Source organism: Centruroides vittatus, unplaced genomic scaffold (assembly GCF_030686945.1).
Source record: "Centruroides vittatus isolate TY-2023 unplaced genomic scaffold, ASM3068694v2 scaffold_490, whole genome shotgun sequence".
Classification (NCBI taxonomy): domain Eukaryota; kingdom Metazoa; phylum Arthropoda; class Arachnida; order Scorpiones; family Buthidae; genus Centruroides; species Centruroides vittatus.
This window is the reverse complement of record NW_027122711.1, coordinates 2,614,116-2,637,317: the sequence shown is the minus strand read 5'-3', so window position 1 is coordinate 2,637,317 and position 23,202 is coordinate 2,614,116. Positions and strand designations below refer to the sequence as shown.

Genomic DNA, 23,202 nt, shown 5'->3' with positions numbered 1-23,202 from the left:
CTTAAGCACTTTCCATCTATCTTCCGCCTAAATACTACAGTTTTATGTATCTTTTTCAAAGACTTACTATTATTGCTTTGATCTGTAAAATCCTACAAGTTGTTGTGTATAACCCTATGTTAGACATTGAATAATACACTTCTTGCAGTGTTTGTCTGCACTTATCTATAGTTTATGCTATTCATGTACAGTACAAATATCATCCATCTTTAAGTTTTGGACATGTGTGTGTTTTCTTGAAACCAACAGTGACAAGTTTATTTGTTGCTACTGATTCTCATCGTTCACTTAAAATTATATAATGCCAACTTTCTACACATTCCATAAAGTACCGAAAAAGAAAAGAATATATTTTTAATACAATAAATTTTCGAATTTACTGTCAAGCTTTATTATCAAATAGTTTGAATTATATGAAATAATATAATATATACTGTATTATTTTGAAGAATTTCATCTTTTTATATAATTTATTGGATCCAACAGATTATTCTAAAAAACTAATATTTCGAAAATAATTATTATTTCAATAAATGTAATAAAATAATATGATACTAAATATCATATAACAACAACTAAATTATCAATTGGTCCATCGTTTTATAAAATCAATTTTATAAAGAAAATTTACATCTTATAATTTTTATATATATATATATTTATATATAAATTTAATCACCTGTGTTTTTATCAGTAATATACATTTATTTTCTCAATCTATGCTTTAAAAAATACCATTTCTGTTTATAATTTCATTCAAATATATTCATTTTTTGATTTTTGAATACAATATTTTTAATTTTTTCATCACTTAGTTAAAACGAGCACGTACGTTAAGATTCTATTAGAAAATGATCGTTGAAATTGATTAATCTATTTCAAATATTTATTTATTTTTTTACAAAGATTTTTTGTAGATTCATTAATAATTTTTCTGGTAAATGGATATTTAATTATTCTAATATCAGAACAATATGGAAGGCAAATTGAAATAAAATATTATACAATATATAAAAAACTCATTGAGCAAAATTATGATAAAGTTACTTGGTATCTTTATCATCTGGAAGATGAACACCCATAGAAGACAATAAGTTGCTTGTAGGTCCAGGTAATCCTTGTTGACTATTGTATGACTCCAATATATTCTTTAAAACTGTTAAATCAACATCAACGGGACAATATTTATCATCGGAAGCAGTAGGTATTTCACCATCCTCAGCTTCTTTAATCTCCTAAAAATTTGATAGAAATATATTATGGTTCAAATTCATTTATTTAAATCAAATTCATTTTTATTAATATCTGAAAAGATTGTACAAACTTTTTCATCTACAGTTTCATTTGGTGGTAATCTCTCATAGCTTAATCCTACATCTGTATTAAAGAGTTCACGATCCATCTGTTCCATATATTCTTTCATTCCTTCTATTAATTCTCTAGTCTTTTTCCTGGTCACATCTAATGTAAAAAAATTAATAAAAATCATATTTTTATAAATATTCATAATTAAATGAACCATACAAGATAAAAATGATTATTAATAATTAATAAAATGATGTAAGATTTATCTTTCAAGCATTTGCTATTTTCAAGGTTTGATTAATAATAATGGATAATCAATCATAAACAATATCATTATTATGTAATTTTTCATAAGAGAAAACCTAGAGCTTAGTTAATCAGTCATTTCACAGCCCATATTGCTAAATAATCTGTTATAGAAGAACTATTTATCTGTATTCATAATTACAGTCGATTCTGTTTAATTGAGCCACCAGTTAATTGGGCCAAATCTCAAAGAACGGAAACCAAACTAATAAATTAATATATAATTTAAACCCTTAATTGGGACAATAGCAGAAACAATCCTGGTTATCATGCAACTCAGTTTTATCACTAATCATAGAAAATTCACCACATATCTTTCCAGGTACACCAGCAGAGGAAATAATCTATGCCCAATCTGCCAAGTACAAGACAGCAGTGCACATTACATTTTCTAGTGTGTAACTTTAGAAAAAGAAAGACTAAAACTGAAACTTCTTATAGAGGATCTGGGCATCACTTGGTCCTGCAATCTTTGTGATATTCTTACAAATAAGGTTTTCCATGGAAGAAAGAATTATAATTCATCCAGTCTACAGTAAGAAGTATAGTTCTTACAAATAAGGACACTTATCTGGCTTTTACCAGACTGGCAAGAAAATTTGTTGATCTTTCCCTGGTTTCTGCAAATAATTGACTTCGCAATGAACCCCAAAGGCATGAGATATGCCTGCTAATTCTGCAGCAAGACACTGCATCACATGCAAAATATAAACTGTCGTGGTTCCTGTTATCTTGTTGTTAATTTTTAGTATCCTCTTGTTATCTTATTGAATTTTTTTGTATATGTTTCACTCTCATTTTCAACTTCTTTTGTTCATTCCTACAATCAATTGTATGTGATTAGATTTGTATTCTTTTGAGTTTCTGTAACTTGGTAATGCCATAAACGGGGCCAAGTAAGTACCAAATGTATGTTAATAAAGAATGAAATGAAATGAATGAAAGTAGCAGAAATGGAATTTAGCAATTTTTGATATATTTTAGAGATTTTCTGAAAATATGTCAATGCTATATACACTAATGGTGTGTAGGCCTAATGGTTGCCTACGACAAAGCAATTTTATCTTTTGCTCGGGCGATTCAGTTTTTCCGGAGAGAGTCAGCATAGTGGGACGTATCACACTGGGATCCCATTTGAGGCAGACCTGAATGCATGCTACTGACCCTGCTCCGGATTGGACAGGACAATCCTCTTAAAAGCAAAGGGACAAAGACTTCCCCCCCAGACAATTTTTTGAGGTCTCTCGACCAAGTTGGAAGACAGCAAGAGTTCCTTTGGAAAATGTGTGCATGATTACATCTAGACTCAGACAGCAGTCATCTGATTGTTGGGAATAGAATCTGAAGTTGGTGGATTCTACAGACGCTCCTGTCAAAGTGGCCAAACTCAAAGTAAAGAAAACTGTGCTCAAAGAAAAGCAGTAAGGTGACTTCTGGACAAATCCAGATATGTTTTAACTAAAAAGGAAGAAAGAAAAGATTGTTTGATCAGGAACAGATCAAACAGTCAATCCTTGTGTACGTCACTACTAATATTTGGCAACCCTAGGGTGATGCGAATCAGTTATCTATCATCACAAGTCTGGAAAATTTATAGTACAAATATTTTCTGTATTTTGGTTTAATAAAACATTACAATAGGTACCTAATTATTATTTTTTACCTACTTATTTATTTATCCATGTATTACATATTTTATTTTAGAATTTATTATTAGTTCATTTAATTGTTGCAGCTGCTTAATTCAGACAAAATAGATTAGTCCCAACATGTCCCAATTAAGTGGAATTGACTGTGCTTCCATAAGCATAATATGCATGAATTATATCATATTTTCACTTCTAAATTAACTGTAAACATCATTAAGTACTTTTAATTTTGTGTGAATACTTTCTCATGTGAATATTAAAATATTCATACTTTCATCAGAAAAATCCATTCCGTCATCTTCATCACTATATCCACTCATTTCTGAACTAGAACTATGATCAGAGTCGGGAACATGAAAGTCTGAAAACACAAAAATAAAGCATTAAAAACAAAATTTCCGAGTACGAAACCAATATTTCATTTTATATAATAATTATTACTTATAATATTTGAATTATAATTAAATCATCATTACAAAAAATTAATGTGTAATTATAGCAATAATAAAAAAGTTAGGATGATCTGATGTCCAAGGTGACTAAGTAGACTGACTATATTTTCTTCATGCCAAAATGGGACAGGAACTGTAGGTGATAAGTACAGGGTTTCTTATATTAAAATTCCATCAAGAAATACAGATAAGTGTTGTTAACAATTTGTTAGTATATTATTTATGATATTGTTACTTTTATATTTATTTTTTTTAAATGTTATGTTTATTAAAATATTATATCATATTTAATAGTAAGTTGATGTAGAAGATTTTCCAGATGAACTCATTGTGTTTAATTAATTCTGATCACTTGCAATTTTACTTTATAGTTAGCATTGTTTTCATGTCTTCAAGATTTAATTTTGACTTCTCTTTTGATCAAAGGACATTTGCAAGTGAAAATATTTTTCTACAGAAGCTGTAGTTCCCGGAAAATAATGGCCTAACTATCATATTATTAAAATCTTGGAATTCAAGATCTTTTTATGCATTTCATTAAATATTTTGATCCATTTTTAGCTACATTGATTTTTTCTTCATTTCATTTCCCCAAGTTTTATTATTGTTTTTATTATTGCCCATTGATTGAATAATCAAATTTCATCTGTTTGTGCTCATGTAATATGTTCCTGAAACTGATTTCAATTCATTGTAGGGTTTATACAAAAACCAACTTTTTAAAAAACCAGTTTTCAAATCTCAACTTCTCTACGAAATCGGTTTTCAAATTTTCACCTCCCAAAAATAGAGATAAGGAATATTTATTTATAACTTCTTTTAAAACTTTTTTATTTATTTAATATTTATAAACTTTCAAAAATATAACAAAATAAAATCGACTGACGTCTACACAGAACAAAACAAAAAAGAAATTGCTAGATTATCACATTAAACTATAACATTTACTCCATATAAAAAATCATAAAGAAAAACAAACAGTAGTGCATGCCTACAAAATTTTATTTCATTTCTTATTTTTCCTATGAAATTATGATTTTAGAAAGCAAAGAATGTCTATAGGTCTATTGATCAACTGTGTCCTTTTTTTGCACACAAAATTGCCAGAAATAGAAGAAAAAAAAAAAACAAAACTCTCACTTGCTACTGAGCTGGGTTTAATCTAAAGATGTCTTTAAAGTACTAAAGTATTAAAAAATAATAAATCTAAATTTTTCATTCTTCTGTTTGTACTCTCTAATACTAAAAAGTCCTTTTTTTTAGTGTTATAGGGCTGGACAAAGTCATTTCTTCGGGTTCTTGAAGATATTTATGTATCAATTTTTCCATAGCATTTGTGAAAGGTATCGCATGATTTTCTCCTTTGCCACTTTTCATCATCGCAGTCATCTTCTATAGAATAATTTGGATATAATCTTGATAATATTTGTCCAGATAACTTAATAATAGCAGATTTTGCAGCTAGTGGAAGAAATACACTAGATGACTTTGTTCAAACATTCTGTGGATTTTGTAAATAAAGGAGAAGTGTTATTAATTCCATTTGTCTTCTCTCTTGAATTCATACCTCTACAGCATATAACAAATTGGAACTAATTTCAGTTTTCAAATTTTTCAAATTCACGTAACAAAAATTCAAATATGCCTTCATTTGTAAATAAGTAGGACAACAAGATGCAAATCTTGTCGTTCTAAGGCATCAGCTGCTAAACGTATTGGTCCTAAAACTTTAAGGAGCTCTTCAATTTTACAATATTCTGCTTCATTCTACGTGTGAGAAGCACCAATGTCATTCAAAGCTAAAACAACACACTTTTTTAAGTGTACAAATCTTTCTATCGTTTTTCCATTGCTTACAAGATTTTTCTCTATTGTAGGGAGAATTGGACGCTTTTTTGGTTTTTGTAGTTAATTTTATGAATCTTAGTATTTGTGAAAGCCACAAATTTACGCATTTGACAGAACTTCCAATTTGTCGGAAATTGTAACAAATCTGTCGAAAGAACGCGCCGGGTGAGAAATTAGATCATCATCACCATTTGATAAGAATCTGGTAGAAAAATTGACACGTAAGTGCCAACTCAGCACTGTTGTGTCAACTTTTGATGGTCATGTGACCCCCTTTCCCACGTTAAGGAGATAAAAAGCGAGAGTCACCGGAACTCGAGGAGAGTGATTCAATGGGAAGTTATATCGGGACATCGCGTGCATCCAGTCTCCCGAACCTCCATACGTCGGACTGGACCCAAGAAGAGGAGAAGACACCCGTTGGGAGAACATCTACGACAATGACCCTTCCATACAACGAAATTTGTCAAATTGACTCTCCACTACACATAAGAGAGGTATTTAGGGGACTAGAAACTTGTAAACTCTTTCCGTGAGCAAACCATTAGAAATAGAACGAGCATGCATTTTACAAGCAACGTAGAACTATTTGGTTCTCCTCCAGATAGGAGTATTTGTTCCTGTATTTAATCGCCTATTTAACCTGTATATCCTACCTTTAGTTATAGAATAAACGCTGTTGTTATGTTAAGACCTGTCTCCTGTCAATCTAAGGATGCCTGCCGACTTACCGATGACCTCCCCACTCACATTTTGCCTTCCTAGCCATCCAACAACACCAAGGTCGGGCTTTACCAGCCCATGCAGATTAAGTGGTCAGGAAGGCAACCCCTGACCCCCTGCTTATCTCACATATTTAACAATATACCCGTTTTATGCTAGAGACGATTTTGTGTTAAAATGTTGATATTTTTAATCAAATAATTAATTAATTTTTATGTTTAAGTCTAAGTTCAAAAACAGGTCTTTTAGTTGGGAAAACCCGGTTTTCAAATTATGTAAATTTCTTCAAAAAAAATCAACCAGCCAATTACTACTCTGGAAATATGTAATCAAATTCAGATAAACAACCCCAGGAATTTTTTCATGATGCCAAAATCCAGCTTTCACAACCTGACTGTGCTTATTGTGGACCTGGCTGAACCCATAATGAGTAAGACTAAAAGATCATGTTAATGCCCACAAGGCAAAAGTAACAAAAATTAAAACAAAAAGTTAAAGAAAAAATTTACCCAAAATAGAATTCATTGGATCTGTAAAATGCTCAGGATCAAAACTCTCTTTCTTTTGACTTCTAGATTTTGGAATTTCTGCACCTTCGAAATCAGACTTGTGATAAATAAATGATTTTAAACTTTCAGTTATGGTTTCAGTCAATTGCTTTTCATTTCTGAAAATAAATGAATTAGATTTAACATTTCGTTGTATAAAATTATTAAATTTCTAATAAATATGAACAAAAAATTGATATTCTGTAAATTTTGATATAATGAAGAATATGTTAAACAGGATGTAGCCACACAGGGCAGCATTTCTCACACTAATGCTCTTTGACCCACACTGTCTGTTGACTCCTACCATTACCCCACTTGAGTTTAAAGGTAACCACAGTATAAAAAAAAAGTATCACAAGCATTTGGCAACAGTATGGAACAAAAAAACAGGCACATCAGACTCAACTATTAAGTATCATGAACAGGCATAAGGTAAAGAAGAATAAAATTTAATACTTATTCTTGTTCAGCCTTTTCTTTTTTATTGAGCATGTATGGTCTGCATATGGCTTGCATATGACTGAATGGAATATCAGTATATCAGCTACTTGCACAATAATGTGTTGCTAGTGGTTGTGGACTATTGTATATTTATGGTAGCCTATCTACCTATATTAAATCTATGCAAGCCATCAGTCATGTGAGTGATCTATATCCAGAAATATCTGGCTATATCCCTGATATCACTAAACTGTTAAAGTCCTTTGCACCACTACTAAGAGTGAGTGACTGTTACACAAGATGGCACTCCAGTTCAGCTTGTCAGCCATGGGAACAGCTCAATAGACAGAGTGTAGATGACTACTTCACATTCTAACATTGTGTTGTCCATTTCCAAACAGAACTAAGAATTGTCACTAAAGACAACACATTGTCAATCTATCATCTATCAAAGTAAATCTTTATTAACAAATACCTGGCACTGCAATGCATAACTGGAAAGAACACAAAATTAGAAAATAGATTTAAAAACAGAGTAAAAAAAGTAGGCAAAAGTACAGCAAGTTATGGAAACATAAGTCAAAAATAAAAATATATAAGATTTATGTAAACTTGATGAAACGAAAAAACTATGAGGACAGAGTTGCAAAAAACTATTGAAAATTATTCATATTCCTGAGTTGCTTTCTTCTGGTGTGTTTATAAGCTCTTCAAATGACCAATACACTTCACTGTTAGGAGCTGATAGAGTTTATAAGCTGAACTAATGTTATAGGAGAGGGCGATTGTAGAGTTTAGCTTAACATCATTAATTAAGCATAGGACAATGCTCAATGATGTTAATAATGTAGATAATACTGCATATCATTAATGATATTATAGGCAACACAGAGGTCATTTACCAAATCAAAGAAGGAAAGACTGAAAGTCATCATGATTAAACAGAAAGTGTGTAATATTAGGATTTGACAATTTGTATGCTCCAAGACAATCTGTAGTTTAAATAGACATCAAGGAATTTAAATAGGCAGTTCTTGGCAAATCTTTGACAAGAACTTTGGGTAATTGTTTTCCCTTTTAAAAAAATAAAAATAAACATTGAATAACCCAATCTTTAAGATGGAATATATTTAACTACATTAATGCTACTATTAATAATTAAATGATAAATAATTTGTAATTTAGCCTAGAGGTAGGCATAAGATACCATCTCTTGATAAAGTCAATAATTATTATTAAATTAATATTTAACAATTAATTTAGATGGTTCTGGATGAAAAGAATTGGCCTGAACTGGGACTCAAACCTACAACTCCTGTTTGCAGTGAGGATGCATTGCCAGTTATGCTAGTTACACCTCCATTCAATCTTTGCTTCTAGAACTATTAATTTAAATATAACTATTCTGGTTACTCACAGCACCAACTGGGGATGCCATCAGTGACTCCAGCATCCCTCAACCTTCTAAATAAATTGCTAAATAGATTATAATTATTAAATCTATCAAGAGATGTACCTCTAGTCCAAATTTCTTAGCATTTACTTATTAATAATAGTATAAATATAGCCCAATGTAATCTGGCAATCATTTGGTGTTAACCTAAAAAATAAAATTTGATGATTGTACAAATCACCTTTCTTTCCACATTTATGAAAATCATAGTGTGTGTCTTTTTTAGAGGACTATCAAACACAAACTACGCAACACATCAAACAGAACTTTGAAACTTGCTTGTTTGAACAATGGAAGAAAACAGAAGGAAAAAAAAAATTCTGTAATAACTGCCACCTATCATTTATCTTAAATATAAAACAGTCCATGAACTAGCAATTCTATGTGGACAAAATGTTAACTAACACCCATGTCTCACTGCCCCTTGTTACATTAGTGTATATTTGAGTGTAAAAGGTTATTCTGTACTTTTTAGAAGGTTATCCATACATTTGTAATTTATACATGGCTTTTGTATAAACTGTAATCTGTAGTAGTTTGTAACTTTTGTGGATATAAATAAATTGAAACTTAATAATTACATCTTAATTATTGAAAAAATTCACTTAATAATATCATCTGTAACAGATAACATTTTCCATCACAAGTTCAATGTACTAATTTTGCCAGATGATATGCACTCAAAATTTAAATTTAAAGATTGAAAACTTTTGGCAAGTTAAGATTACATTGCTGCAATAGCAAGAACATTTAAAGTTTATATTTTGGATTCAGGACAGCAAATTATTAGGAGACAACATATTCTTTACAAAAAAGTTGGCAAGGGCTCATGTTCAACTTTCTTAGCACTAAAACACGAGGTTAAGGAGACTAGGAAGAAAGTCTGATAGTTTTACGTATTCTATAACATAAAATTTAAATAATAACAAAATAATTAAGGAGTTAATTTTGTTGGGCAAAATTCGTTTTGTTAAACAAAAAAAAAGAGTTAATTTTGTTGAATTATAAATTTCTGTATTTAAGTTTAAAAAACACCAAGACATATTAGAACAAAATTTAAATTATGTATGGTGCCATCTTTCATGAGATTTTATTAAATAATAATATATTTTATATTATTAATTATTATAAGACGACAAAAAAAGCTTAATTTTGAGAGTAGAGATGAGTTTAAAAAAAAAAAAATTGTAAATGCCAATAACAAGTAAAATTTTTGTTAAATCTGACCCCATTTCACATAAAACATATGATTACCCTATCCTCTCTCTCTCTCCACCCCTTGATTTTTAACCACCAAAATTTAATAACATCAATGCCCCATATACAGAAATAATCCTACAAAGTTTCAAAATTTTTGGTTCATCTAGTCCTGAGAGATAAAGCAAAATAAATGCCCACCCATAGCCACACAATTTTGTAAAAGTTTGTTTTACATTTTTGGGCACCTTCAGTGTCAAAACATTGAAAAAAACAAAAAACCAGGAGGAATCAAAATTTGTTGACTACCATACTTTCACTGTGTTATATTTTATTACAACCAGGAAAGTAAAATGTGATAACAGCATTCATACTTCAACAGAATTTGTATAATTTTAAGTAAAAATAATTATTTTTTTTTTCATTTCTCATACCCTTAATTTTGACATATTACAGCTATTTATAATGAAATTTTAAAATGCTACTTACCCAGATAAAGAATTTCTTTTACATTCACTTCTCTTTGAATATTCAGAAAGTAATTTATCAAGTTCTTCAGGTTTGATTTCCAACCAGCTATCATCTATCATTGTAGGAAAAAAAAAATTAGATTTTTTTCTGTAAAAATTTAATTTTCAGAGGTCTTAAAAAATACATTTCAAAAATAAAGAACATTTTAAAATAAGTTTAATAGAATCAAAGTTGGAAGAAAGTTTAAATCATGTAAATAAATTGGCTCCTTTTTTTGGCCTCTTTAGCATAAACCAAAAAGACTATGAATCCTTATCTGCTGCCTGGAGATCATTTTATGATATCCTGAATAAGAACTCTTTACTTGGGGCTCACAAGATATAATTTTACAAATATAGAGTAACAACATAAACCACCACTTAGTCTGGAACTTAGAAAATACATAGTCACATGGCAATTACATTGTTTTCAATATTTAATTAAAATATTTTAAATCAAAGGCATGTCATTGCCTGAGTAGACACTCCAATTTAGAACACTGAAATCTTAGACAACTCTGAAACAGGTTTATCAAAGAAACCAAAAGCATTTGTCAGAGAGAAAAACAAGGCCATAATTGTGATCAAAGGTTTGTTTTTCACATGATTTATTTGAAAAAAAAAATTATTTAAAAAATAACTCAATTTTTAAACAGAATTGAGTAATACAGTTAAAACGGAAACAGATATAATGCTATATAAAGGATTCTTATGTATAATGCCAGGACTAGTAGCTTTATTACCAACGATATTTTTATTATCGTTTTCCTTTTCATCGTTCTAGTTGTCATGTATTTTCTTTTCTCGGTATATCAGTGATTTGTATTAATGTCTTATCACAAGGTAATAGTGAAAATCATCTCTATTTTGAATAAGTAAAAATGTATAAATGAGTATTGCATTTTAGAATCCAGGAAATACATTAACTACTGTATGCACTCTAAGAAACCCACTATGAGATTATTTTTTAAAATTTGATTGAGGGTGTGGATTTACTCAAACCTGTGGAGCTATTTGTATCTGCAAATTTATTTTTCAAAATTTATTTTTGTATGTATTAGAATGAGTGGTTGCAGGAATCATTAAATAAAAAACCAAAAAATAATTCCAAATAAGTAATATAGATGACAAAAAAATGCGAACAAAAATGTAAAGAATTAAAATTTTGAATAAGTTGTTTACAGTAATCCTTAGCTTAGAAAATGTGATTTGATTAAACCCACAATAAACCTCAAATCTAAGTTTATTTGAGCTTTCAGAATAATTTAAATTTGTGTTTAATTGCATGCTTACAGTATTTTCTTTTACTAAAACAAAAAATTAATGTCATATTCATTTGTTTATATAAAAAAACTGTCAAAAAGCTATAAGATTTTAGTTTTAAGATTAATATCAGATACTATTAGAAAATAATGTTAATTACCATCTGGAGGTTTTAGCATTTTTTCTTCTTCTTTCAACTCTTCATAATTAATAGACAATGTTTCCAACAAATGTAAAATTTTAGCTCCTGGAGTCAGAAAATCATTTTTGCTTGTTTTTACAAAATTCTCACAATAAAAATATTTCGCTTCTTTCAGCAATTTCTGATAAAGAAGAGAACCTTCTAATTCTCCCTGCAAGAAAAAATTATTATTATTCTTTTTATAATATAATTATTTTTTTAAAATATATAAATGATAATTTTCATTAATACTTTTCATAAACTGATAATTTTCACATTAAGTTTCTTTTTCATATTAATAAAACAGTGAAATATGGTCAACTCAAATTTGTTGAACTGTTTAACTCAAATGGTGTTTTGATATAGTATTTTCCTAAGTTCAGAATTTTACTTTAAATAAAATAATTAATGTTCATTTATCAAATAAACTAATTAGAAACTATCTATAAATCACAGGAACCGTGTATGACTAAAAATAACACCGTGTCATGTGATGGCGGGCAGGGGTGGTGGCTTCCAGACAGTGTGTGACCTAGGTACTGAACTGCTGTTTGAAACTGCTTTTTTTGAACTTTATTTTTGTTTTTTATTTGATTGTGATAAATTTCTAACTTGCTGACACAATAAATAAATAGACTTTTGATAAATTAATTTAATAGTTTATTATGGGTCACCATTAAACAATGAACAAAATCTTGATTTTAGCCAAACCTCCATAACTCAAAACTTTTTAACTCCAAATATTTTTCCCCAATTGATTTGAGTTATCCAGGTTCCACTGTAAAATATAATAATTATGTTATAAATGACATAAAAATTATATTAAAATTAAAGAAAAATTATATTTTAATTAATCAATTTACTTATTTGTATATTTTTTCTAAAAAACAAAATACTTTATCCAAAAATAAATTTAACTCAATGCTATCTAAACCTACGAAGAAATATTCTGACCAAATCAATGCCAGAATTCTTATGTCATTTTTTGTACTTAAATTTGCTAAATACAGCTGGAAATCTTCATTGTTTCAAAATATAAAAATGATACATTTAAAAAAATATTTCAGATCACTGTTCAAGATTTTTTCCTTTTCTTATACTGGAATTGTATGAAATTCTGTATGATATTTTTTATGATAGGAAACTCTCAAGAAGAAACCATTAAAATAATCAAATTTTTCATATTAACAGAAACTCTTTCTCACTTGTAAACTTACATAATAATAATAATAATAATAATAATGATATTTAATTTGGAGATATATTTAAGAAACTTGTAATCTGTATTTATGAGATCATCACTTTATTCTTAACAACTGTCTTAAAATTCTAAATAAAAAGAATATATAATTAAAGAAATCATACAGTATGTTTATTAACAGATTTTTATGCAAATATTCTTTAACAATATTTCATATTTAGTTTATTAAAATGTATGTAAAGACTGGATAGTGACAGAAACTTCATTATTTCTAAAATATAAGTGTAAACTAATATAATTTTTAAAAACAAATCAAATAAACAGCATTAATCATTAAAAAAAAAAAACCTGTTTTTGAAAAGCCAATTTAAATACTAAATTTCATTTTAATGTTTAATAAATTTAGTTTTTATATTTTAACTGAGACCAAAAGTACTTACTCTAAAATAGCCTTTATCTGTAAGTGTCTGTAAATATCTCATCCATCGATTATCGCCTGAAAAGTCGACATCTTCAGGCAAGGTTAAGTTGATTTTAGATGATTGTTCTGTATTTGCTACCAATATTTCAAATCCACAAGCCTTTGAGAATAAAAATAAGATTTTTGATATACAAAATTTTATGCAGAAATATTAATCAAAACACAATATTTTAACATTAAAAAATTTAATTTTCAAATATTTTTCTCAGATATGAAATAAAACTGTAAAGAAATCCAAAATTTGTTGGATAAATGTTTTTTATTCTACACATCGTAGCATCCCATCATTCAGTTAGGTTTGTGAAAAATTCTCACCACAGTGGCTAAACTGCAACTTGTAAGCTGCATGCAGTTCCTCTAGAACTTACTGCAGCTCATATATGGTTATACAGTAGAGCAGTGGTCCCCAACCCTATGCCCGCGGGCACCATGGCGCCCGCCAATCGTTTTACGTGTGCCCGCCACTGTGCGACCACAATAAAAATAAAAATATTTCAGTTTTCAATAAAATGCTATGTAGAAGTGTTTTCACTTTGAATGATTAACCATTCAAAAGTAGAAATGGCGTCCAACACAGATGAAAGCACAAAGTGAAATGCGACCGATCTCTTTTTCCCCTCCGCCAAATCTGCACCAATTCAATTTCCCATACCTGAAATGAAGTAAATCGGTCCGTTCTGAATACCATAAAATCAAAGTAGGGAAACGTGTAGGGCCCGTAACTTGGAGTGACCTAGAAATTTCAGCAGTCGTTAACTAAAAAAAAAGGGTCAACAGCCATCCGTGTGTCAGAAGTAATCTCCGCCACGATATCTCTCACACCATCTAGAAATATTCCTGGGTGACACCACGATATCCGCACCGGGTGTCACCCATGCTAATGTCACATTATATAAGATTTGTTTAGAAGCAACTTATTTAAATGGGGCCCCAATTTAAATTTTGTCTAGGGCCCGCTAGAGGCTTAATCCGGCGCTGTTAACTATGTCCAAATATAAATTCACCTTGAAAAAATAAATGGTGCCCGTCGTCCAGCCGGTATTCTAGAATGTGCTCTTAGGTACAAAAAGGTTGGGGACCCCTACAGCAGAGCATCGATTATCAGACTTAATTGGGGATTGGGGTTGATCGGATAACCGAAAAGTATGAAAAAATACGTTATTAGTATAGTGTATTAGGCCTGGTTTAAATACTAGCCTCCCTTTCATGGTCGAGTCACTGCTGCCAGCTAAAACATGCAAAAATTTAACAAAAATAATATTAAAGTAGCCAAGACATAACCAAATATTGTAGCACTACATCACTAGTGGACATTGAATTTGCCAACTAGAACACGGTCGGTTAATCGGGGGTCGGATAATCGATGCTCTACTGTAATATACTGTATAGTTAGTTATACGGGATGTGCAGTAACATGTCTCAAGTTTATAAAAAGAAATTGTTTAACTATACGGATGCTGCAATAAGGGTCTAGAAGAGCTCACAAGCCATAGTTTGGCCACCATGAAACTCTTGTTCTATTCTTAAAACATAAGAAATTTTCTATTTTAAAAATTTGATGAAATTTTTTAACATACTGTAGATCTGAAGAACATGATTATATATAAAGTCATCCATAAAAGAACTTATAAATTATCAACTTTTATTTATTTATCTGGTAACTGAATAGTCTTTTCTCTGACAAATTTTGGACTTAATATACTATTATTTTTATTTTATGTGCATATTGATAGGAACCTATGCTGATTTATTGTATTTTTCTCAGATATTTAGGTAATCAATAATTTTAATTTTTTCAAGTCTGAGCAAATATAAAAGCAATATGATGATTGAATAGAAAAAATTATAATATCCTTAAAAAATAGAAATTTAATTCTGAAAATAGATTTCAGACGTGAAACTACATTAGTTTTCTTTTTACATACTAAACCAAATGATTGCCATAATTAATCAGGATATTTTTCACTACTATTAATAATTAGATATTAAGTAATTTTGTTTTAGAGATAGACAATAGTTGCCACCTATTATCAAAATTAATTATAATAATAATTTAATATTTATTAAATAATTTTAGAACAGTCTGAAAGTAAAGAATCAGCCCAGAGCAGGATTTAAACCCACAACTCCTGCTTACCATGTGGTCACATTGCCAGTTATGCTACCCAGACCTTTGAGCAATTCTTTGCTTCCAGACACATTCAATTCTTGATATAGCCATCTACGGTTACTCATGGTGCCAAATCCTACAGCCACGGCCTTTATAATCATCTACTATGACACTCAGCCAGCTTTCGCTTTACCCCAGAATGGTATATATATAAACATCACTAAGCCCAATATATTAATAGTAAACCAAACAATACCACCATAATTAATTGAGCTATTTTTTGCTACTTTTATCTAATTAGTGGTGAAAAGTAACCTGATTAATTACAGCAATCGTTTGGTTTATTAATAAATCGGGCTTAGTGATGTTTATATATGTTATGGACAAAGTGATTAATCGAGCATTATGAATAATTACCAAAAAGGACACGCAGTGTGATAAATGTTGATTAATTTATCAAATTGACCGGTCATTATGAATACTGCTATCACCTAGTCAGGCAAAGTGATAATACGTTGAGGAGTGATCATCCGACATACACTAGCCAATCAGCACTCTGAGTTGCCAATTGTATCGTGTTTAGTACCGAATTTTAAATTGTGCAACATTTTAATTTGATTAAAATAACTCCACTTATTTCATTTAGAAATATTTATTTTTTGTGAATTATTTGAAAATATTTTAAAAAGAACATGTAATCTTTTAAAACTAAGTACTATTAACTATATTAATTAAATGGTAAAATTTTACCTATGTGCACCATCATGGCGTAGCAGTGGTTGCAATTGTTTGTGCTCCCGATGGATTCCTCCCAGAGGGGAGCCGCTGGCAGGCCACCGATTGTTTAACGTCACTAGATATTGATACGTGTGTTCAAGAACTACAGTGAATAAATAACTAGTGATGTTAAACAATCGGCAGCCTGCCAGTGGCTCCCCTCCGGGAGGAATCTGTCGGGAGCACAGACAGTCGTGACCACCACCAAATTCGGTACTAAACACAAAACGCACGCACAATTCAGATACGAGTGCTGATTGTCAGATGATCACTCCTCAATGTATTATCATCACTTTGCCTGACTAGATGATAGCAGTATTCATAATGACTGGTCAATTTGATAAATTATTGAAATTTATTACAATACCCGATTTTGTTGGTCATTATTCATATTAATCACTTTGTCCATTTTATATATATATATAAAATACTTGTCATAGTGTGTGATAAGTTTGTTAATACTGATCCTACATAAATTTTTCTGCTTTCACAGTCTTGCCATGTGATGGCCATACAGTTAAAGCTGACATCCTAAAGAAATCATAAGAAACCATAAAGTTGGAAATGATAGTCTTTTGAGTGAGGGAGCAATCCTCCTCAATGAGAATGGTTGGCTACATATACTAGATTTTAGAAATAAAAAAACTGCAAGTTCAATATACCCAACAATATCTAGGACATGTGGTAGTTACATACAGCACGCAACTGGATAGAACATACAAAATAATAAGTAAAACAGGAGGCATACAATTTATCTATAAGCATAACTCTAGTGTATACAACATCTTATGCGTGCTAGAGCCAACAGACTTAAACATCAGAGATTTATGAAATGCCAATCACACTAGGCAATGAGAATTTTATCAGCTGATACATAGAATATACAGCATGCAACCTTCCCATTAAACAGAATGAGTATGATGTTAGGAAAGCAAAATTAGTCATACTATCCATAGTCCCAGAGACTATCTCATATTTTAGGATAATGAAACTCCTTTGAACCCAAAGGAAGACAGGATTGTAGAAAAAGTTACCACTTACAAACATGCCAAAAGCCTCCAACGTATTAATTATAAAGACACAAACTACCTTTCAGCAGCATGGAAATACTTAGCATGATATATATCTAATGCCTGATAGTGGCAGTATTGGTAGAAGTTCCTGCATGTGATTAATTTGTATGTACAGTATATTTTCAATAATAATAGAGTCGACTCCGCATAAGTCAACACCCCAAGGGGAAGTGGAAATGTGTCGAGTTATCCGATGTGACAACTAAAGCAAAGTTGGAAAAAACCACAAAACTACAATTAGGAAAATACAGTAGTGCGTTAAACAGTAGTATAGACTTACGATACATTGTGTCCTCCATTTACAATTACTATGTAGATGAAAAACTGAAAAATTCGTTCAGTGTTGTTTGTTTTGAGCACTTAACTGTCAAAACTTTCTTTTTCAATGATCACGAATGCCTTGAAAACATCATCTTCGCAATTGTCAATTGTTGGCAAGTAACGTCTAAGGATTCTTAATGCCTCTAGCGTGAGAAAATGCAAAATTGGATTCTGGTGTGATGTTGATGTAGATTGTATATTTTCTTTTTGTTTATCTGTTATTATTTTATACATAAAAATACATAAAATGTTAAGGCGTTTTTATTAATATGTATATATATATTAATAAGAAAATAGACTCCCCCTCCTGAAAAAAAAACGAGTTTACACCACATGTGCGAAGTGAATTCATTTTTTCAGGAAGGGTTGACGACTTATCAGTGTGGGACAGCAAAAGTATGTCGGCTTATCCAGTAGTGATGAGTTAAATGGTGTTGAGTAAACCAGAGGTTTTTTTAACATTAATGCCTATGTAAGTCAGCCGGGACCACAGAAAACTGACTACTTAACTGACAGTGTCGAGTTATCCGGTGACGACTTATGCAGAGTCGACTGTATTTTGATGGTTTGGATCAATTTATATTCTATACTTACATTTATTTTTAACATTTTATATTTAGTAATATTCAAAAATCAACATAATTTTAAAATGTTCTAATTTTGAAATTTGAATATGGTAATTCAGATCATAAGTAATTTTCTATATCCTAAAAGTGGCTTCAGAGATGGCAAAAAAAATGTTAATTCAATTAATAGTTTGCTGGTTAAGGTTAAACTGATTTTGCCTTATAATCAGATTAAAACACTAGTTTATGAAATATGCAATAGTAATGACTTTCATACAAGACACATTTGTTCAGATTACTTAAAACTGATCATATTAATGACCAGTACTGTCAAAATTTTAATTAAAATATAATTCACCAATCAGTTTTATTTATTTGTTTTAAATGTCTTTCACAAGATTATTCTAAAAAAACTTGATAGTTTATTTTTGACTAATCACGTTGTACTTGTTAATTTTATAATTTTGATTGAAAATCTTTATGTATATCATTTAATATTATGGTAAAACATGAAATATCAGTATAAGCTAATATAACAGACTTGTTAATTCAAACTGAGGAATGGCCTAAACAGTTCAAATTAAAAGGAGACCATTTTTAGATGCTATAGAACAGGAAAAAAATGATTTTAACAACACTTTAACACCATACGGCAAGCAGAATAATGTTTAATCAATAAGAAATACAAAACAAAGATACAGTAGTGCATTTATTGGAATAAAGTAAATAAATAAATGAATATTTCAATGTAAATAAATAGATAAATAAAGAAATCATGAGAAGCCATGATAATCAAGCACCACAGGGTGATGGTAAACTATCCTAATCATGCACCAACAGATTTGAAATGTTTTTAAATTTTAATTTATTTTAAAATTTGAGTTTTTAATTAATTTATTAACTTTAAATTCAATCTTTAAACTTCGAAAACAGGAAAAAGATGTTGATCTACTAACACATGCTCTTGATTCAAATAAACAAGAAGTGGCACAATTGAGTTCTAATTACCAAGAGAATTTTATATTGATTTAAATTGGAATCAGATGAAGACTAATGTCCACTTAGAATTAAGAGGAAATACAAATTATGAGTTCAAATTAGTGAGTCTACTATATTAGAAAAAGCCTAATTAATACTCAATTAATTCACTAGTAAAAAAGAATACATTTTAATTTTTTCTCTAACACATTTATTCTTTTCTTTATTAAGAGTATTTTGAATGAAAAGTTAGTTGTTATTTAAAAAAATAATAATTTATAAACTAGAAAATAATTGAAATTTTAATTTTTCTAATGTAAAATCCATTAACTCACAAGTTTCATCCCTAAATCATGTGATTTAAAATCCAGACTTGTAGGTGATGGCATATTCCAACCAACTCGTCTATCAGGTGAGTACTGTTGCTGAATTAATTGTGCATATAAACATCTTGTGAATGTCACCTATTCAAACAATTAACATTAAATTTAATATTCATTAGGTTAATTGATTCATTATTTAAACTGTGTTAAGATATAAATATTAATATAATACATACTTGTGCCATTACTCTAGTTTCAGGAGGAAAATATTTCATAACTCTGCATGCCTGAAAATATAAAATAAATTCAAAAAATACAATAATTTATAAATAAATAAATATTTTTGAAAGTTTCTCTCTCTGTTTTGTCTTCTATACAAAGTAAGGAGAAACTATCTAAAATGGTCTCACAGGTCTAACAGGTAATTCTTACCTCTGAGTAGCTGTAAGTTAAGTAACAGTTTTAAACCACACTATTACTAACAAGGTAAGTAATAGTATAGTTTAAAACTGCAAAAGTGACCCTCGGTATCCAAAATTAAAACTAATGTTTATTTTGCTTAACAATAGCCATAATAAAGCTTGCAAACATCAGTTCTCTCTTAACCATCACTGGTTATTGCAAGAGACAAAATGCTTTTATATCATGTAGCTTCTGACACTTTCTGCATGCCCTTTCAATTTATAAGACCACAATTTCCTATCTTAATTTGACTGACTTCTGCTGTATAGATTAACAAATTTCAAAGACAAATACCAACTCTTGCTGGTTACAACTGTAGTCTTGCATTTTTCCTCATGGATAATGCTTAAGATGTTCCAAGTGTTTGAAGCTCATATAAATATTTTTGTTTATGTATTTATGGAAAGATCATAACACATCATATACTGAAGTATTCATTACCACTGTTAATCATTCCTAATTATATACTTGTGTGAGGGGTTGGCCAGGGGTATTGTGTTTAGAATTTACTTGTATACCACTTATTTGGCTTCTAGTCTGCTGGACTAGCCCTCTCATTGAAGGATGGTGTTTATTTAATGTTGGAGACAAGGAAATCTTAAGATCTTCATCTCAGTCAGGACCTGACACCAGATAGTCAATTTATTGCGGGCTAACCCGTGTACTATTATTAAAAAGGAAGGCCAAAGTTTAAGCGAGTGGGGAGGGCATAGGCAAGTCGATAGGAGTCCATTGAGAAAACTAGAGTCAAGTTCAATTAACAACTAACAAATGATTTAATTAATAAACAACAAGAATACATATGGACTAACTGATTAGAATCTAACTATGATTCAACCTTAAAGTTAAATCTCTAACTGTGAGATTGAGAAAGAGTTTACAAATCTAATATATTACCTTATTTATAATGTGACTGATAACATTTCTGTACTCTGGGTGGAAGTTCAATCTGAAGAAGTATGGCATTAAGTTTACATTATAGAAGATACAATGATATGCTGTGCTGTGCTGTAGTTTGGCACGTATCCTCTATTTATACTATTTTTTTTCCTCCAATAGAGATTAAAAATTAAGATCATCTGACTGGGTGTCATAATGAGTCTTTTTGGTTTAGTCAGCCCTTTAGTTATGGGAGATAAAGATCTCTCTCAGGAACTGACTGTCAACACAAGAAACTTTTGTTTCTTGTTCTCTTTGATTTGTAGCTTTGATAAAAATTTTGAATTATTATATTTAATTTTAAAAGATTTTCTATTAATTTCTAGAATATTTTATCTAAAAAAATTCAGAATCTCACACTTGAAACTTTCCAAGAAAAAATTTGATTAAGCATTATAAAGAAAACAGAACTATTTAGCCAATTCTTGTGTCATTGTTAACCATTATAAGTAGACTGTATTAACATTAGTTGATATTTTTCGAGTTTTAAAGGGACAAATTTCCCTCAAGTTCACTTAACATCTTCTTCAATTTCAGTAACTGCCTTTGGTACACATTATATAAAGTTAAACTGATGCTAAAATTCTGTCAATTATAACACAGATGGCTAGTGCATATATTTCTCTCTATAAAACAAACCCATTGAATACAATTTTCAGATTGATTTAATATGATGGCTTTAATAGAATTTAATATGATGATTTAACTGATAAAATCATATCTGCGATATGATTTAAATGTGACTTACAAAAATTAAAGATGAGAAAATAGACTTTACTGATATGATCCAACACTGATATCACAACTGATTTGGCAAAATGCAATCCAACACTAAGGCTGAGACTCCACTAGCATAAAAATGGGTGCAAAACCCCTCGCCATAAAAACTTTTAATCACATGACCTATTTGCATTTGCGCTCGGAGGTGCAGCTAGCGAACTTTTTACAGCGACGGTGCTGTCGAAGTTATGCCTGTATGGTTGTATACATGATATATCAATATAAAGACAATGATTATATTCTACAATTTTTTGCTGTACTATAATTACAAATGTAGTAAAAATAATATCTTTACTTTCATATATTAACTTTTATTATCGTATTAATAAGATAATATACAGCACTTATAAGCTTAGCTTTTTTATTATCTACACAAAATTGAAGGATTTTCCTTTGGCCGTCCATATCACGTGTTTTAGGCATTCATTATTATAATCGGGATACCTCTTGTTGTAGTTACATGAATACTTTCGGATGTTTTTGATAAATTTTTCCAGATCTGTTCTAGAGTAGCCACCAGAGAACATACACAAAAGCTTGTTTTCCACCATTTTCGCATCATGTCACAATGACCTAGATTTCACTGACTTCTGATTGGTGGATGGTACCGTTTTACGGCCGTATTTGCATCAAAAGTTGAACACTGCTCAACTCGCTTTTATGCTGGTTTTACGACTTGCTCAGGTGTAAAATATCATGGTCAAGTGATTAAAGGCTTTTACAGCAAGGGGTTTTATGCCTGTTTTTACGCTAGTGGAGTCTCGGCTTAATACTTATTTTTATCCAAGCTGGTGTCAATGATAAATGAAAGCCTGAAAATTTGTTGGTTTACAGAATATTCACTTTGTTTACTAATCATTTAAATTCAAATACAGTATAACCTCTAAATAATGGGCCATCAGGATCAAGAAGTTTGTCTGCTATTTACAGGTAAATATAATAGACGTCCTATTTTAAAGACCTGGGAACTGTAAAAATGTCCATTAATGAAAGTTTCACTGTATACAAAAATAACAGTTTACAAATTGATTTGTGCATTTCTTTCAGATCTGGGCCTTAGGCAATTGTAATTGTCTAGTTTGCCTATGTCTGACTCCAGAATTTTTATTAAGTAAAAATTGAAACAGGCCACAAATACATTTATAACAGTATAGAAAAAGTACTATATTGAAAAAAAAAAGAAAAAAATCATTACCAAATTGTCAATTAGCTTGAAATATTGCCTGTTATTGTACAAATGGAGGCCAATAGGTCAAATGCATCTCATCCTAAAAGGTCCATTGTTGACTCGCTGGTCCTAGCAACATTGCTCA

The 23,202-nt window shown here is 30.0% G+C and overlaps 1 protein-coding gene across 1 annotated transcript in view; it reads right to left on the bottom strand.

The window, feature by feature from the left end:
- Positions 1-674: 674 nt before the first annotated feature.
- ecd (ecdysoneless) overlaps positions 675-23,202 on the bottom strand; it is a 40,210-nt gene continuing 17,682 nt past the window's right edge. The window contains exons 7-15 of the mRNA XM_067287475.1: positions 19,945-19,995; positions 19,721-19,849; positions 13,520-13,660; positions 11,858-12,050; positions 10,415-10,508; positions 6,793-6,950; positions 3,532-3,621; positions 1,325-1,461; positions 675-1,235 (exon numbers count right to left, since the gene is read on the bottom strand). Coding sequence (XP_067143576.1) covers positions 1,044-1,235; positions 1,325-1,461; positions 3,532-3,621; positions 6,793-6,950; positions 10,415-10,508; positions 11,858-12,050; positions 13,520-13,660; positions 19,721-19,849; positions 19,945-19,995 — 1,185 coding nt within the window. The 3' untranslated portion in view covers positions 675-1,043. The remainder of the gene's footprint in view (positions 1,236-1,324; positions 1,462-3,531; positions 3,622-6,792; positions 6,951-10,414; positions 10,509-11,857; positions 12,051-13,519; positions 13,661-19,720; positions 19,850-19,944; positions 19,996-23,202) is intronic.